Source organism: Thalassophryne amazonica, chromosome 7 (assembly GCF_902500255.1).
Source record: "Thalassophryne amazonica chromosome 7, fThaAma1.1, whole genome shotgun sequence".
NCBI classification, from domain to species: Eukaryota; Metazoa; Chordata; class Actinopteri; order Batrachoidiformes; family Batrachoididae; genus Thalassophryne; species Thalassophryne amazonica.
Genome location: NC_047109.1, coordinates 76281572 through 76298805, shown reverse-complemented (window position 1 = coordinate 76298805; position 17234 = coordinate 76281572). Strand labels below are relative to the sequence as shown.

The following is a 17234-nucleotide window of genomic DNA, read 5'->3' as shown; positions in this document are numbered from 1 at the left end:
AAAAAAAAACTGCTTCTAATTAAAGTTAACAGCGTTCCTCTTTATTGGCACATGGCTTCACAGAAACTTTTTTTTAACTTCCAAGTCGTGAGAAAGTGAAAAGCTGGGCTCGGCCCACAGGGCGGGTGCACACAGTGATGTCACCTCGGGGGAGGAGTCGGTGATGTAATTCTGGTATAGACAGAAAGGGAGGGGAAGAGAGAGGAAAAAGGAAGCTAGCCGATTAGTTTTGTATATATTTCTGCAAGTAACACAAACTTTCTAAAACCAAAAGTATGATTGTAGGCGTAGTGAGGATCAACATGTTTGAGAGAGACATCTGACGGGGAGGACGGACACTGGTTTGGCCACAGTTGTACACAGCTGATGACAGCATTCAACCTTAAGGGTTTTTTTTAAGGCCTTGGGCTTCGAGTGGCTATAGAGAGGTAAGCAAATCAGTCTTCTCTTCTTCCTTAGAAAATAGATGAAGTGTGTGCTCAGCAGGTCCAGCTGTATGCTGACACTAATGTTATGTGTGAGTGGAAAGTTCCCAGTGCAGCCCAAAGTGTTGGTGGGTCTTACTGTGGAGGCTTGCAGCCTACAGGAACAGACCGGATGAGTGTTACATGCTGACGGAACTTTGCTGTCCAGTTTGTTTACAGACTAAATCCCAAAATTACACGACCTGTTGCTTTCTCCTCCGACTCCCCCCAGACCCCACAGAAAGAGGGGATGTCCTCTGAGCTGGACTCCAGCCTCACCAGCATAGACTGGCTGCCTCAGCTGGGCATCAGCAGCCTGCGATCAGGCAAAGAGCGAGGAGGAGGAGGAGCGGAGAGGGACAAGAAGAAAGACAAGGGGAGGGAGAGAGTTGATTTCCTACCTTCTGTGCCAGACCCCACTCCTTTTAACTCAAAAGGCAAGCCCCCTCACAGCTATGCCACACTCATCGCCATGGCGATAGCATCTGCACCTGAGAGGAAGCTGAGTTTGAACGACATCTACACGTGGATCAGTAACACGTTCCCATACTACAGCCGAGCGGGCCGCGGCTGGAAGGTAACCTTTTCCATAGGTGCTTATTGAAGTACAAGTTCAGGTTGTTTGTTTTCAGGACATATTCATCTCCACCATGATTATATGATTGCACATTCCCAATAGAACTCCATTCGGCATAATCTGTCCCTCAATAAATGCTTCAGGAAAGTCCCTCGGCCGCAGAGTGACCCTGGAAAGGTGACAGACTGTATTTTACTTTTAATATGAAGCATCTGATATATTTTACTCAATGCAATATATCTGCTCAATAGTGTACATTTAACAAAATAAATAATTCAATGTTCTGTATTTCGAGGGTTCCTACTGGACGATGGATGGACCTCCAGAAGTAAATCAACTGAGGGCGCTTAAACGCACTTATCTGGAAGAGGAAGAGCAGGAGGTGCACAATGTAGGTCTTTATCTCATAGTAGTTGCAAACATGTTATTTGTGTTAAAACATTTCAAAGGCAACACAGAACAAACGCTAATGTAAATGGCTCAATGCTGTACTCGAAGCCGTTAGCTCAAGGGTCTCAAACTACCATTGAGGGCCAAATCAGGCCTGCAACACAATTGACACCATCCATTTATGTACGAGGTCTATTAGAAAAGTATCCGACCTTATTATTTTTTTCAAAAACCATATGGATTTGAATCACGTGTGATTGCGTCAGACAAGCTTGAACCCTCGTGCGCATGTGTGAGTTTTTCCACGCCTGTCGGTTGCGTCATTCGCCTGTGAGCAGGCTTTGAGTGAGGAGTGGTCCAGTCCCCTCGTTGGATTTTCATTGTCAGGAAATGGCTTTTTTTTTTCATCAGAATTTTTTCAGAAACTGTTAGAGACTGGCAGCTGGAACCCATTAGAGACCCTTACCAAAAAATAGTACTGATAAGTATATAAAGAGTAAACTGGAAGTATACTTGAAACATACTTGCATGTACTACTTTTTGGTAAGGGGAAATTTATCTGGCTTTTGGTGAAAATGTTACAGGCTTGGTAGAGAATAAGGAGTGTTACTGTCACTTTAAGGACGGCGCCCCAGCGGCTGTGGGGCGCGCCGCGCTCCAAAGCCGCCATCGACAGGTTGAACGACCATTTCATTTCTAAACGGATGGCTGTCTGGATCCGTAACCATCGTGTGCCATTTCTCTGGTTATCCCAAGAGCTGGACATCAACCATTTTCCGGCAGATTTCACTTTTTAACAAGAGATTTTGTCATGGAAAGCCGAGCGGAGGCTTCGCGCGTCACGATGGATTCGCTACTGGAGCGAGACAAAACCACCTCCGTTTTGGTCTCACAGGACGGCTTTGAGATGGTGTTCAGACAGCTGTCGGTGATTTTTCCATCGAGTGATTATCCGAGAAATTGTGGATGTGCCTGGACATGCCAGAACATGTCCCGTGAGGCTTCATCATGGCGTTGCTGTGCGCCATGCGGCACCGCCGCGACGCGTGAAGCCTCCGCTCCTCTTTCCATGACAAAAACTCCTGTAACAGTGGAATGTGCCGTTCATTTCCAAACTGGATGCTGTGTTTTATCTGGGACGTCGTCTGACTAGCACAGGAATTGTGAAAAGACGTGGACATCAGCACTTTTTCGGCACATTGAGACAGACGTGCGGAGGAATTCCGCGTATCGCGGCGGTGCTGCATGGCACACAGCAACGCCGTGATGAAGCCTCACGGGACATGTTCTGGCATGTCCAGGCACATCCACAATTTCTCGGATAATCACTTGATGGAAAAATCACCGACAGCTGTCTGAACGCCATCTCAAAGCCGTCCTGTGAGACTAAAACGGAGGTGGTTTTGTCTCGCTCCAGTAGCAAATCCATCATGATGCACAAAGCCTCCGCTCGGCTTTCCATGACAAAATCTCTTGTTAAAAGTGAAATCTGCCGGAAAATGGTTGATGTCCAGCTCTTGTGATAACCAGAGAAATGGCACACGATGGTTACGGATCCAGACAGCCATCCGTTTAGAAATGAAATGGTCGTTCAGCCTGTCGATGGCGGCTTTGCGCACCCCACAGCCGCTGGGGGCCGTCCTTAAAGTGACAGTAACACTCCTTATTCTCTACCAAGCCTGTAACATTTTCACCGGAAGCCAGATAAATTTCTCTAATGGTTTCCAGCTGCCAGTCTCTATCAGTTTCAATCAATTCAATCAATTTTATTTATATAGCGCCAAATCACAACAAACAGTTGCCCCAAGGCGCTTTATATTGTAAGGCAAGGCCATACAATAATTACGTAAAAACCCCAACGGTCAAAACGACCCCCTGTGAGCAAGTACTTGGCGACAGTGGGAAGGAAAAACTCCCTTTTAACAGGAAGAAACCTCCAGCAGAACCAGGCTCAAGGAGGGGCAGTCTTCTGCTGGGACTGGTTGGGGCTGAGGGAGAGAACCAGGAAAAAGACATGCTGTGGAAGAGAGCACAGATCAATCACTAATGATTAAATGCAGAGTGGTGCATACAGAGCAAAAAGAGAAACAAAGAAAGAAACACTCAGTGCATCATGGGAATCCCCCAGCAGTCTAAGTCTATAGCAGCATAACTAAGGGATGGTTCAGGGTCACCTGATCCAGCCCTAACTATAAGCTTTAGCAAAAAGGAAAGTTTTAAGCCTAATCTTAAAAGTAGAGAGGGTGTCTGTCTCCCTGATCCGAATTGGGAGCTGGTTCCACAGGAGCCTGAAAGCTGAAGGCTCTGCCTCCCATTCTACTCTTACAAACCCTAAGAACTACAAGTAAGCCTGCAGTCTGAGAGCGAAGCGCTCTATTGGGGTGATATGGTACTATGAGGTCCCTAAGATAAGATGGGACCTGATTATTCAAAACCTTATAAGTAAGAAGAAGAATTTTAAATTCTATTCTAGAATTAACAGGAAGACAATGAAGAGAGGCCAATATGGGTGAGATATGCTCTCTCCTTCTAGTCCCCGTTAGTACTCTAGCTGCAGCATTTTGAATTAACTGAAGGCTTTTCAGGGAACTTTTAGGACAACCTGATAATAATGAATTACAATAGTCCAGCCTAGAGGAAATAAATGCATGAATTAGTTTTTCAGCATCACTCTGAGACAAGACCTTTCTAATTTTAGAGATATTGCGTAAATGCAAAAAAGCAGTCCTACATATTTGTTTAATATGCACTTTGAATGACATATCCTGATCAAAAATGACTCCAAGATTTCTCACAGTATTACTAGAGGTCAGGGTAATGCCATCCAGAGTAAGGATCTGGTTAGACACCATGTTTATAAGATTTGTGGGGCCAAGTACAATAGCTTCAGTTTTATCTGAGTTTAAAAGCAGGAAATTAGAGGTCATCCATGTCTTTATGTCTGTAAGACAATCCTGCAGTTTAGCTAATTGGTGTGTGTCCTCTGGCTTCATAGATAGATAAAGCTGAGTATCATCTGCGTAACAATGAAAATTTAAGCAATGCCGTCTAATAATACTGCCTAAGGGAAGCATGTATAAAGTGAATAAAATTGGTCCTAGCACAGAACCTTGTGGAACTCCATAATTAACCTTAGTCTGTGAAGAAGATTCCCCATTTACATGAACAAATTGTAATATATTAGATAAATATGATTCAAACCACCGCAGTGCAGTGCCTTTAATACCTATGGCATGCTCTAATCTCTGTAATAAAATTTTATGGTCAACAGTATCAAAAGCAGCACTGAGGTCTAACAGAACAAGCACAGAGATGAGTCCACTGTCTGAGGCCATAAGAAGATCATTTGTAACCTTCACTAATGCTGTTTCTGTACTATGATGAATTCTAAAACCTGACTGAAACTCTTCAAATAGACCATTCCTCTGCAGATGATCAGTTAGCTGTTTTACAACTACCCTTTCAAGAATTTTTGAGAGAAAAGGAAGGTTGGAGATTGGCCTATAATTAGCTAAGATAGCTGGGTCAAGTGATGGCTTTTTAAGTAATGGTTTAATTACTGCCACCTTAAAAGCTGTGGTACATAGCCAACTAATAAAGATAGAGTGATCATATTTAAGACCGAAGCATTAAATAATGGTAGGGCTTCCTTGAGCAGCCTGGTAGGAATGGGGTCTAATAGACATGTTGATGGTTTGGATGAAGTAACTAATGAAAATAACTCAGACAGAACAATCTGAGAGAAAGAGTCTAACCAAATACTGGCATCACTGAAAGCAGCCAAAGATAACGATACATCTTTGGGATGGTTCTGAGTAATTTTTTCTCTAATAGTTAAAATTTTATTAGCAAAGAAAGTCATGAAGTCATTACTAGTTAAAGTTAAAGGAATACTCGCCTCAATAGAGCTCTGACTCTCTGTCAGCCTGGCTACAGTACTGAAAAGAAACCTGGGGTTGTTCTTATTTTCTTCAATTAGTGATGAGTAGTAAGATGTCCTAGCTTTACGGAGGGCTTTTTTATAGAGCAACAGACTCTTTTTCCAGGCTAAGTGAAGATCTTCTAAATTAGTGAGACGCCATTTCCTCTCCAACTTACGGGTTATCTGCTTTAAGCTGCGAGTTTGTGAGTTATACCACGGAGTCAGGCACTTCTGATTTAAAGCTCTCTTTTTCAGAGGAGCTACAGCATCCAAAGTTGTCTTCAATGAGGATGTAAAACTATTGATGAGATACTCTATCTCACTTACAGAGTTTAGGTAGCTACTCTGCACTGTGTTGGTATATGGCATTAGAGAACATAAAGAAGGAATCATATCCTTAAACCTAGTTACAGCGCTTTCTGAAAGACTTCTAGTGTAATGAAACTTATTCCCCACTGCTGGGTAGTCCATCAGAGAAATGATCAGACAGAAGGGAGTTTTCAGGGAATACTGTTAAGTCTTCAGTTTCCATACCATAAGTCCGAACAAGATCTAAGATATGATTAAAGTGGTGGGTGGACTCATTTACATTTTGAGCAAAGCCAATTGAGTCTAATAATAGATTAAATGCAGTGTTGAGGCTGTCATTCTCAGCATCTGTGTGGATGTTAAAATCGCCCACTATAATTATCTGAGCTAAGCACTAAGTCAGACAAAAGGTCTGAAAATTCACAGAGAAACTCACAGTAACGACCAGGTGGACGATAGATAACAACAAATAAAACTGGTTTTTGGGACTTCCAATTTGGATGGACAAGACTAAGAGTCAAGCTTTCAAATGAATTAAAGCTCTGTCTGGGTTTTTGATTAATTAACAAGCTGGAATGGAAGATTGCTGCTAATCCTCCGCCTCGGCCTGTGCTACGAGCATTCTGGCAGTTAGTGTGACTCGGGGGAGTTGACTCATTTAAACTAACATATTCATCCTGCTGTAACCAGGTTTCTGTAAGGCAGGATAAATCAATATGTTGATCAATTATTATATCATTTACTAACAGGGACTTAGAAGAGAGAGACCTAATGTTTAATAGACCACATTTAACTGTTTTAGTCTGTGGTGCAGTTGAAGGTGCTATATTATTTTTTCTTTTTGAATTTTTATGCTTAAATAGATTTTTGCTGGTTATTGGTGGTCTGGGAGCAGGCACCGTCTCTACGGGGATGGGGTAATGAGGGGATGGCAGGGGGAGAGAAGCTGCAGAGAGGTGTGTAAGACTACAACTCTGCTTCCTGGTCCCAACCCTGGATAGTCACGGTTTGGAGGATTTAAGAAAATTGGCCAGATTTCTAGAAATGAGAGCTGCTCCATCCAAAGTGGGATGGATGCCGTCTCTCCTAACAAGACCAGGTTTTCCCCAGAAGCTCTGCCAATTATCTATGAGTTATCTATCTATCAGTTTCTGAAAAAATTCTGATGAAAAAAAGCCCAAATCATTCCGCCATTTCCTGACAATGAAAATCCAACGAGGGGGCTGGACCACTCCTCACTCAAAGCCTGCACACAGGCGAATGACGCAACCGACAGGCGTGGAAAAACTCACGCATGCGCCCAAGGGTTCAAGCTTGTCTGACGCAATCACACGTGATTCAAATCCATATGGTTTTTGAAAAAAATAATAAGGTTGGATACTTTTCTAATAGATCTCGTATTTTGTAAACCTGCTTATTCCAGTGAAGGGTCGTGGGGGTACTGGAGCCTATTCCAGCCGTGATTGGGCGAGAGGCGGGGTACGTGCTGCACAAGTTGCCAGGCTATCGCAGGGCCACATATAGACAAACATACATATTCACACTCTGACTCACACCTGCGGCCAATTTACGGTCACCATTTCACCAAACCTGCATGGCTTTGGAAGTTGGAGGAAGCCCGAGCACCTGGAAGCAGCCCACACAAACATGGCGAGAACACGCAAACTCCACAGTCCACACATGCAGCAAGGCAGATGTGTGAAATGTTTGTGCATTTTATGGTAAAAGTACTAAATTTGTTTAATATAATAAAAAATGGATATCATGGCACACTTTTTAAAATCAGTGCAATTATGGTTGTCATGGATTCAGTGTGTAGGAAAACATAGAAAATGACATTTCATTTGATTCTGTATGACATATTCCAATAAAGACAGCATTTTGAAGATGCTTCAGAGCAGCATGGCAACTATCTTGAGAAGCTGAGTGGCATGATACTTAATTTTTCAAATTTAAATTATTCATTCATTCTCTGCCGTGGGGTCCGGGTCACAGTATCAGCAGACCAAGCAGCTCATCCCACACTTCCCTCTCCACGACCAAATCCTCACACTATTCTTGGGGAATCCGGAGGTGTTCCCAAGACAGCTTGGAAATATAGTCCCTACAGTACATCCTGGGTCATCCTTAGAGCTTCCAACCAATTGGATGTGCCTAGATGACCTCCCTAGGGAGACGACCTGGGTGCATCCTCATCACCTGAAATCACATCTGCTGGCTCCTTTTGATGCCACTAAGCAGTGGTTCAACTCTGAGCCACTCACCCTGTCCATGAGTGTAAGCCCAGATACCAGGCGCAGGAATCTCATCTCTCTCTGCCACTGGTATCTGCAGCCTTGTTCTTTTGGCCATTACCCAAAGTTCATGACTGCAGGTGAAGATAGGAGTGTAAATCAGCAAGTAAATTGGGAGTCTCGCCTTCTGGTTCAGTGGGTTCAGGACATTAGGCGCAGCCCCAATCTGCCTCACACTCCAACTTAACTCCACTTGTGAGCAAAACCTCAAAATAGGTGAACTCCTCCACTTGGAACTCTGAATTTTTTTCATGTTTTATCTTCATGCAACAGAATTGCATTTTAAGCCATCTTTCCATGACATTTACTTTTGTCTTTATGTGAAAATATCTTTGTTGAAGTTCATCAATAAGAACAGTTGTTGTCCTTTTGGCTTCCCCCATTATTATTCGGGGTCGCCGCATTGGATACAGACAGATCCGCATTGGTATTTGGCACAAGTTTTATGCCTGATGCCCTTCCTGATGCAACTCCAGTTGTACCTGGAGAAACACACACAGCTGCTGGTGTTCCAAAGAGGTCTCCCATCCAAGTAGGAAAGAGGATTCTCTGTTCAAATCCCAGCCTGACTGGAAAATCACTAAGGGCCCTTGGGCAAGGTCCTTAATCCCCTAGTTGTTCCCGGTGTGTAGTGAGTACCTTGTAAGCACCCTCACATTGGGGTGAATGTGAGGCATTAGTGTGTAAAGTGCTTTGAGCATCTGATATAGATGGTAAAGCTCTATATAAATGCAGTCCATTTCTGCTTGCCATGTTTCAGGAGCTGCTGGTGTCAGGATCACATGCTGAGAGACGACCGTCTCCTCAGCCGCAGCAGAGCTCCTTTGCAGAACACCAGCTTGTCAAATCGGACTCACTGGGTGTTACAGAGCGACAGTCACCCCAACCCGCCTCCCTGTCTCCTCCTCCGTGCAAGGTCCAGTCACCTTTTCACTCGTTTATTGCATGACCCACTTTACTGAACAGTGATCCCAAAATATTGTCCTGTGTTGTGTTTTACAGCAGCAGTCTCCCTACAGGACATTCCCTGTCTCCAGTCCACCTGACCTTCGCTTAACTGTCTCTTCTGCAGCTCGGCTCCCATCTGCTGTCCCTCTGTCTTCCATCAACTGTTTTCTACCTCCGCACCCACCTGGCCACACGTTTTCCACCCCTACCTCTTCTCCAGCTGTTCCTCCACTGTCTGACACCACTCTGTCCATTCCTGCTACTTCAGGGTGCTTGTCTATCCCCACTTTCTCTGTGAGTCCTCACCCCGCACCTGGCCTGCCTGTGTCAGGCCCCGCCCACTCTTTTTCACCTGTTACCCTTCCCTCTGCTGCTCCTGCTGCCTCAGTGATCTCCATTGATCCTTCCCTCCGTTTCACCTTTGACGAGCTGAACTTACCCGACTTGTACGCATCTTTTAAATCTCTCGTCAAGAATATACGTGAGAGGGAAGGCTCGCAGTGTAAGTATTATTGTGCTTTAAGCATCAATGTACAACACGCATGAGCTACATGGCTGTAACACCGCATGTTTTCCAGCGGACGTTGCTCCCGTGGCTGTGCACACCAATGACACGACCCCACTTCACACTCCGACTCTGCTGCCGGTGTCTCCGCACCCTGCAGCCACGCAACCTCCTGAGACAGAACGCCTCTGTCAGCACAGTGAGTCTCATGTGACTAAGGAGGCTAGAGGTTCTAGAAATGTGGTAAAACCAGCAACATACCAAAAAAGTTCTGAAGTAACCTCACATCTCTGTGCAGCTGTGCCGGCAGACTGGTTCAGTAATACAGAATCTCTGAAGGAGAGCTTCCGCATCGTCAGTAATCTAGACTGGGCAAACATAGACCTCTCTGGGCACCCAGGTCAGTTTTCCAGTAATATTTCAAAAAATATATAAATACAAGTTTTGTTTTCGTTAGATTTCAAGCATTGGCGTGAATGCAACCCAGTCTCACCAGTTTCTTTTTGTGCTCCCGTCACAAAATGATTTAAATTTTCATGGTAGGTTTTTTTTTAACTTACTATTACTAACCCTACCCCTAATCCTAACCATACCCCCCCCCCCCCCCCCCCCCCGCATCACTGAATTTCGTGCAGCCATCACGGAATGTATTAGAATAAATTTGTGCTCCCCTTACGAAAATTGTGCACTTTTCATAACAATATCACAAACCCATAGATTAATGTATATTTCGTTATGCTGAATCACGACGTGCTCTGAGATATGGTAGCGTGAATGATGTCCACCAAGGGGTTATTTCCCTTGAAATTAGTTCACAAATACCCTTAAATCTGTTAGTGCATACTTCACCCTTCCACTTTGCACTGGTTACATATAAAGGTGGTGATTAAACAACATGATTATTGCCAAGGTTGGGTAGGATTACTTTGAAAAAATACATGTGGATTACATGTATGTATGTACATACATTTGGATTACTTGTAATCTAATTACTTTTGGATTACATTTCAAAGTAATCCTACCCAACCCTGATTATTGCACATTATTGCACATGCCTGGGAACGCTCACAATAAAAGCTCATTCTAAAATGTGTAGTTTTATCACATGACACAGATGCCACACGTTCGAGGGATATATATATATATATATATATATATATATATATATATGGGTTAAAGTAATAAATAAATTTTCATCTGACTGAAATTTTTTCCTGGCAAAAATCAATGCCAGCAATTCCCTAAAATGTGGCGTAGTGGGGGCACACACACTTTTTTCCTCAATAAATACAATAAACACAGGCACATACATACATATACATACACATACACACATATATATATATCAATCAATCAAGATCTTTATTGTCATTATGCAGGCATAATGAAATTTTCACACTCCTGGCAAGGCACATAATAAATAAATCAGCACACACATAAATAAAACACTTAAATAATAACGGTAAATAAAAAATAAATAAATAAATGTAAAGAAACACACTTAAAAAAAAATATTTACAGGTGGTGTGTGTATGTATCTACATGAGAATGAGTGTACAGGGGAGAGAGGAGGTGACAATGAGGAGATGAAAAGATAAAAAGAAAGTGCAGCTTAGTGCGAGTCTTGATTGAGTTTGATTGTTAGGGGTGGGTGTGTGTGGGTGTGTGTTTGTGATAGACATGGAGGTGTGAGTCTGTGTGATAGGGGTAGGTGTGTGTGTTTAAGGGGGAGGGTTCATGTTGACAGTTCTGTAGGGGGGTGGGATGCAGTGGTTCACTGCAGGGGGGCTATGGCTTTCACAGCTGTAGGGAAGAAGCTGTCCCTGAGTCTTTTCGTGGTGGATTTGATGTTCCTGTACCGCTTCCCTGATGGAAGTGGTACAAACAGTGCATTGCCCGGGTGGGTGGGATCAGCAGCCATACGTCTGGCCCTCTTCTGGACTCGGACAATGTAAACGGAGTCCAGATCTGGTAGACGGTGGCCCACAATCCCCTGTGCTGTTCTCACCACCTGGGCTAAGTCCTTTTTGTTTTGTGACGTGCAGCTGCCATACCACACCGTCACACTGAGACACAGGATGCTCTCAATGGTGGCTCTGTAAAAGTTCACTAACACCTGAGAGGAGAGTCCAGACCGCTTCAGCTTCCTGAGGAAGAAGAGCCGTTGTTGGGCCTTCTTTACCAGGTGTGAAGTGTTCACAGTCCAAGTGAGGTCAGAGGAGATGTGGATGCCCAGGAACTTAGTGCTGTCTACACGCTCCACTGCCTCTCCGTGTATGCAGAGAGGAGCGTGCATATACATATACATACACACATATATACACATACATTCACACACATATATATATATATATATATATATATATATATATATATATATATATATATATACTCAACAAAAATATAAACGCAACACTTGTGGTTTTGCTCCCATTTTGTATGAGATGAACTCAAAGATCTAAAACTTTTTCCACATACACAATATCACCATTTCCCTCAAATATTGTTCACAAACCAGGCTAAATCTGGGATAGTGAGCACTTCTCCTTTGCTGAGATAATCCATCCCACCTCACAGGTGTGCCATATCAAGATGCTGATTAGACACCATGATTAGTGCACAGGTGTGCCTTAGACTGTCCACAATAAAAGGCCACTCTGAAAGGTGCAGTTTTGTTTTATTGGGGGGGGGGATACCAGTCAGTATCTGGTGTGACCACCATTTGCCTTGTGCAGTGCAACACATCTCCTTCACATAGAGTTGATCAGGTTGTCAATTGTGGCCTGTGGAATGTTGGTCCACTCCTCTTCAATGGCTGTGCGAAGTTGCGACGACGAACTGCAGTCAGGTCGAGACCCCGATGAGGACGACGAGCATGCATATGAGCTTCCCTGAGATGGTTTCTGACAGTTTATGCAGAAATTCTTTGGTTATGCACACCGATTGTTTCAGCAGCTGTGATGATGGGATTGATGCCTTTCTGATGGCTCCCTTGATGACGTGAATGACTCATTACCATGAACAACAGACAAACTCCTTTGACCTGAGTACCCCATTGTAAACAGGGGACACACTGAGACACACTTTATCCCGTTTACAATGGGGTACTCAGGTCAAAGGAGTTTCAGTCTTTTGTTCATGGTAATGAGTCATTCACGTCATCAAGGGAGCCATCAGAAAGGCATCCATCCCATCATTAGAGGGACAGCTGTCCTGCCATTAGGTGTGCTAACTACAGCACAATAGTTGCTAATTAGAGCTATTGTTGTCACTAGCCTATAGCAGTCTGTCTCTCAGTAGGAGGGGTCTGGTTAGGTTTAAAACTCCAGCTTTTGTTGGCTTCTGTTTTATTCTTATCTACAAGAGTCAGACAGAAGTCAGACTTCCAGAGCAAGAATTTTAGCTGAGGAAGCTTCTGCGATTTGAAGTGAAACGTCCTCGCGTCAAGCAACCCAGTCCAGTCAAAGATTCAAGCTTCTCTACTAAGAACTGGGACATTTTCAGCTTCCAAGAATTGTGTACAGATCCTTGCAACATGGGGCCGTGCATTATCCTGCTACAACATGAGGTGATGTTCTTGGATGTATGGCACAACAATGGGCCTCAGGATCTGGTCACGGTATCTCTGTGCATTCAAAATGCCATCAATAAAATGCACCTGTGTTCTTCGTCCATAACAGACGCCTGCCCATACCATAACCCCACCGCCACCATGGGCCACTCGATCCACAACATTGACATCAGAAAACCGCTCACCCACACGACGCCACACATGCTGTCTGCCATCTGCCCTGAACAGTGTGAACCGGGATTCATCCGTGAAGAGAACACCTCTCCAATGTGCCAAACGCCAGCGAATGTGAGCATTTGCCCACTCAAGTCGGTTACGACGACGAACTAGAGTCAGGTCGAGACCCCGATGAGGACGACGAGCATGCAGATGAGCTTCCCTGAGATGGTTTCTGACAGTTTGTGCAGAAATTCTTTGGTTATGCAAACCGATTGTTTCAGCAGCTGTCCGAGTGGCTGGTCTCAGACGATCTTGGAGGTGAACATGCTGGATGTGGAGGTCCTGGGCTGGTGTGGTTACACGTGGTCTGCGGTTGTGAGGCTGGTTGGATGTACTGCCAAATTCTCTGAAACGCCTTTGGAGACGGCTTATGGTAGAGAAATGAACATTCAATACACAAGCAACAGCTCTGGTTGACATTCCTGCTGTCAGCATGCCAATTGCACGCTCCCTCAAATCTTGCGACATCTGTGGCATTGTGCTGTGTGATAAAACTGCACCTTTCAGAGTGGCTTTTTAATGTGGGCAGTCTAAGGCACACCTGTGCACTAATCATGGTGTCTAATCAGCATCTTGATATGGCACACCTGTGAGGTGGGATGAATTATCTCAGCAAAGGAGAAGTGCTCACTATCACAGATTTAGAATGGTTTATGAACAATATTTGAGGGAAAAGGTGATATTGTGTATGTGGAAATAGTTTTAGATCTTTGAGTTCATCTCATACAAAATGGGAGCAAAACCAAAAGTGTTGCGTTCATATTTTTGTTGTGTGTGTATATATATATATATATATATATATATATATATATATATATATATATATATATATATATATATATATATATATATATATATATATATATATACACACAGAGAGGGAGAGAGAATTTTATATGTATGTATATATATATACACAGAGAGGGAGAGAGAATTTTATATGTATGTATATATATATATACATATATATATATATGTATAAAAAATTGGCTTGGTGTCATGTGATAAAATTGGACATTTTAAAGTAGAATTTTATCGTATTTAGTCCAAGGCATGTCGGTGGTACCATCTTGAATTTGTTGTCAGAGTACTTTCAACACACGAGCTGACAAACACAGGATGCATTACAGCAGCTCAAATTTGAAAAAATCTGGTGTACAGTTCAGATCTTGCACCCCTCTTTTTTCTTTTTCCCAAACTGAAAAAAACACCTGAAGGGATAACATTATACCAGTGATGAAAAGTGCAAGCAAGGGTTTTTCTGTAATTATTGTATGGCTTTTGCCTTACAATATAAAGTGCCTTGGGGCAACTGTTTGTTGTGATTTGGCACTATATAAATAAAATTGATTTGATACACACACACACATTTTTTTTAAACATTTCCATTGCCAGACTTGCTGGAGAGCATGCGCCAGGCTGAGCTCTGCGACTGGGCTCTGGATCCAGTGCTCTTCAATTCCCTCTGCGATTCTCTGAACCGTTTCTTCACTCAGAAAGGGATGATCAGCTCCACCTTGGAGAACAACTCCGCACTCGCAATGGGAACGCATCACTCCTTACAGATCCCACCATGCCCCTCCAATCAACCTCCTACTCTGTCCAGCCTCACCCACCCCTCCCCCCTCCCTTACCCTCCCATGATTCACCCTGCCAGTGGGGCGCAGCCACCACGGAGGGCCATGCATGCACAGGGTCAGGGTCTTCACAGACCCCAACTCACACAGCCTACCAACACTACTGGTAAGACATGGACGTCACATCCATAAAGTTTCTTTTTCTGTTATACGGCAACAACTCACAGCTTGTGTAAGACCTGAACTTTAGACTTGATGATTACTAAAGCAGAACTTATTTAAACAGAGGGAGGGTGTGTGTGTGTGTGTGTGTGTGTGTGTGTGGGGGGGGGGGGGGGGGGGCTGAGTTCCACACTGCTATTTCTCCTAACATGAGTCTCCTTTTAGCTGGGATACACCATCAGTCAACGGCACCTCAACCACATCCTCCATTAAAGAATCTTCATAGCAACAGCGAGGAGATCCAAGACGACTTTGACTGGGATTCTCTAATTGTTTGACCCTCAATCTGTGTGAAGAAAGCATATCTGAACTTTGTAGAGATCTGTGACTGAGTTTTCTCTCAACATTATCGAGCAACACTGCTGAAGCTTCTCGCTGTTGGAAACTGAATGTTGTATTTGGAGGATAACAGTTGTACATTGTTCCAGTTTCTCATATTTTTGTCTTATTTAGCAATAAAAATTGTATTTTCTGATGGATTCCATTCATAAATTGTCTGCACTGTAAGCATTTGGACAATGGCAGTCATTGTAGTTTTGCTTTTGTACCAGCACAATGGAGGTGCAATGAACAAATCACTTTTACAGCCAGTTTTCTTTGAGACAAGGCAGTGGATGGAAACATGCAACACTATTTTTTTATTTCTTAATAATATATGCAAATTTAGTCCAAGGCATATTCAGTGACTTGGAAATGTTAATATAACCATCTGACTTTTCTAAAGAACTGGCTCAAGGTGGTCATTTGTAATAAAAATACTTGTCCAATTACTTTTGGGATCTGAAAATAAAATTATGTATACAAATGACTATAATTCCTAAATGCTTAATGTGATTTTTTTTGTTCGGCCGCTTGAATCGAAGCTGAAAATAAACATTAAAACTTGTTTAAGTTTAAATTAACTCTATTGTGGTGTACAGATAAAATGACAAAAAACAGCCAGTCCAAATACTTATGGTCTTGATTACCATTTTGCTGTTGCATCATTGTATCTTGCAGCATTAAAATTGGTATATCTCAATAATCATTAACTGAAGTGTAAAAGCATTAAAGAAGCCAGACATGTTTTCTTTTTATTTCATAAATTTGATTTTTTTTTTGTTTGCTTTTAATTTTACTTTTCAAATGTGAATGTTCACAGTCAACACCACAGAAAATTCAACCTTACCTGATAAAAGACTTTGCCAATATAAAATAAACTCCAACTAAATTAAAAGCATGGAGCATGTCAGCCAGTCCCCTTCTTTTCTCCAAGTCACTGAAATAATTAAATTTTAAAAGCATCAGTGGCTCCTCCTCACAGGGCGGGGCCATGAAACATGGACAGTGGTCTTCTGGGACACTGTTACAATCCCACAGTCTGATTGAGCAAAAACAAAAAAAATAAATTAATCAACTTTTTTTTTTTTAAATTGGCAGAGAAATGCGACCCACATAACTCATTTGAAATCCCATGATTAACATAACACAAAAATAATAATGGTTGTAGTATCTTACTTTTGGAGTCACAGATCTTGATATATTGGAGGTATGGCAAGTCCAAGCACACATACTCTCTTTCACACTTAACATTCATATTCTCACCCTCACATTCCTGCATACGATTTCAAACAATCCATCATTTTCCCTCTGACAGACAAACAGCTGTCTGCTTTCCACAATGACTTTTTGGAAGTCATTGGTTTATATGGCATCATTGTATGATTCTTTTCCACATTATTTTGTTCCATATCCGGAAAAAAATAAATTACATTTTCATTAAATTATAAGTGAAATAGTTGAAACAATCGAACCATATTGTGCCTGAAATGCTGACAATTAGTTCAGTCCGTTCCTCAGTCGGGAGCTGGTTGAAAAATCATCCTTCATGCTCTTGTTTTATTTCAGTGTTTGTCTTCATACTGGAGGGAGAAAAAGAGGAGGAGGCAGGTGCAAGAGTTTCTTTTTCAGTTTTAGTGGCCATGTCCCCTCTCCATCTCTCTCTCTCAGTGCAGTAGTAGCAGAGTACAGTAAAGTGACACTACTGCTCTCAAACACTTCATTTCACATAGGACTGAAAAAAAACCCCCAAAAAAAACAGAATGAGCAACACAGAACGACAAAATTACAAAATAAAATAAATAAACATCTATATAACCCATTGAGGGGGGATCCCAAACTGAAATGAAAGGACTTAAATGAAATCAGGAAAAAAATAACTAATGCTGTCTGAGTAAAGGATAAAGTTTGATTGTGT

General features: G+C 42.6%; 1 protein-coding gene across 3 annotated transcripts; it reads left to right on the top strand.

The window, feature by feature from the left end:
• The first annotated feature begins 73 nt into the window (after positions 1–73).
• foxj2 (forkhead box J2) lies at positions 74–17097 on the top strand. Of its 3 annotated transcripts, XM_034174591.1 has the most exons (10): positions 80–428; positions 697–1041; positions 1144–1218; positions 1337–1432; positions 8717–8872; positions 8959–9406; positions 9483–9608; positions 9708–9809; positions 14595–14942; positions 15164–17097. In XM_034174591.1, the coding sequence occupies exons 2-10, from the start codon at positions 715–717 to the stop codon at positions 15274–15276; spliced, it is 1791 nt and encodes a 596-aa protein (XP_034030482.1). In that variant the 5' UTR covers positions 80–428; positions 697–714; the 3' UTR covers positions 15277–17097. The 3 variants fall into 3 exon arrangements, with proteins under 3 accessions (XP_034030481.1, XP_034030480.1, XP_034030482.1); XM_034174590.1 differs by having other exon boundaries at positions 74–428; positions 8962–9406; positions 9483–9809; XM_034174589.1 differs by having other exon boundaries at positions 77–428; positions 9483–9809.
• Positions 17098–17234: the final 137 nt, after the last annotated feature.

Excerpts from the sequence above, each read along its gene's own strand:
- foxj2 (XM_034174589.1), top strand. The coding sequence starts at position 715 with ATGTCCTCTGAGCTGGACTCCAGCCTCACCAGCATAGACTGGCTGCCT. Across the intron at positions 1,219-1,336 it reads CGCAGAGTGACCCTGGAAAG|GGTTCCTACTGGACGATGGA; the intron begins GTGACAGACTGT and ends CTGTATTTCGAG. Across the intron at positions 1,433-8,716 it reads AAGAGCAGGAGGTGCACAAT|GAGCTGCTGGTGTCAGGATC; the intron begins GTAGGTCTTTAT and ends GCCATGTTTCAG.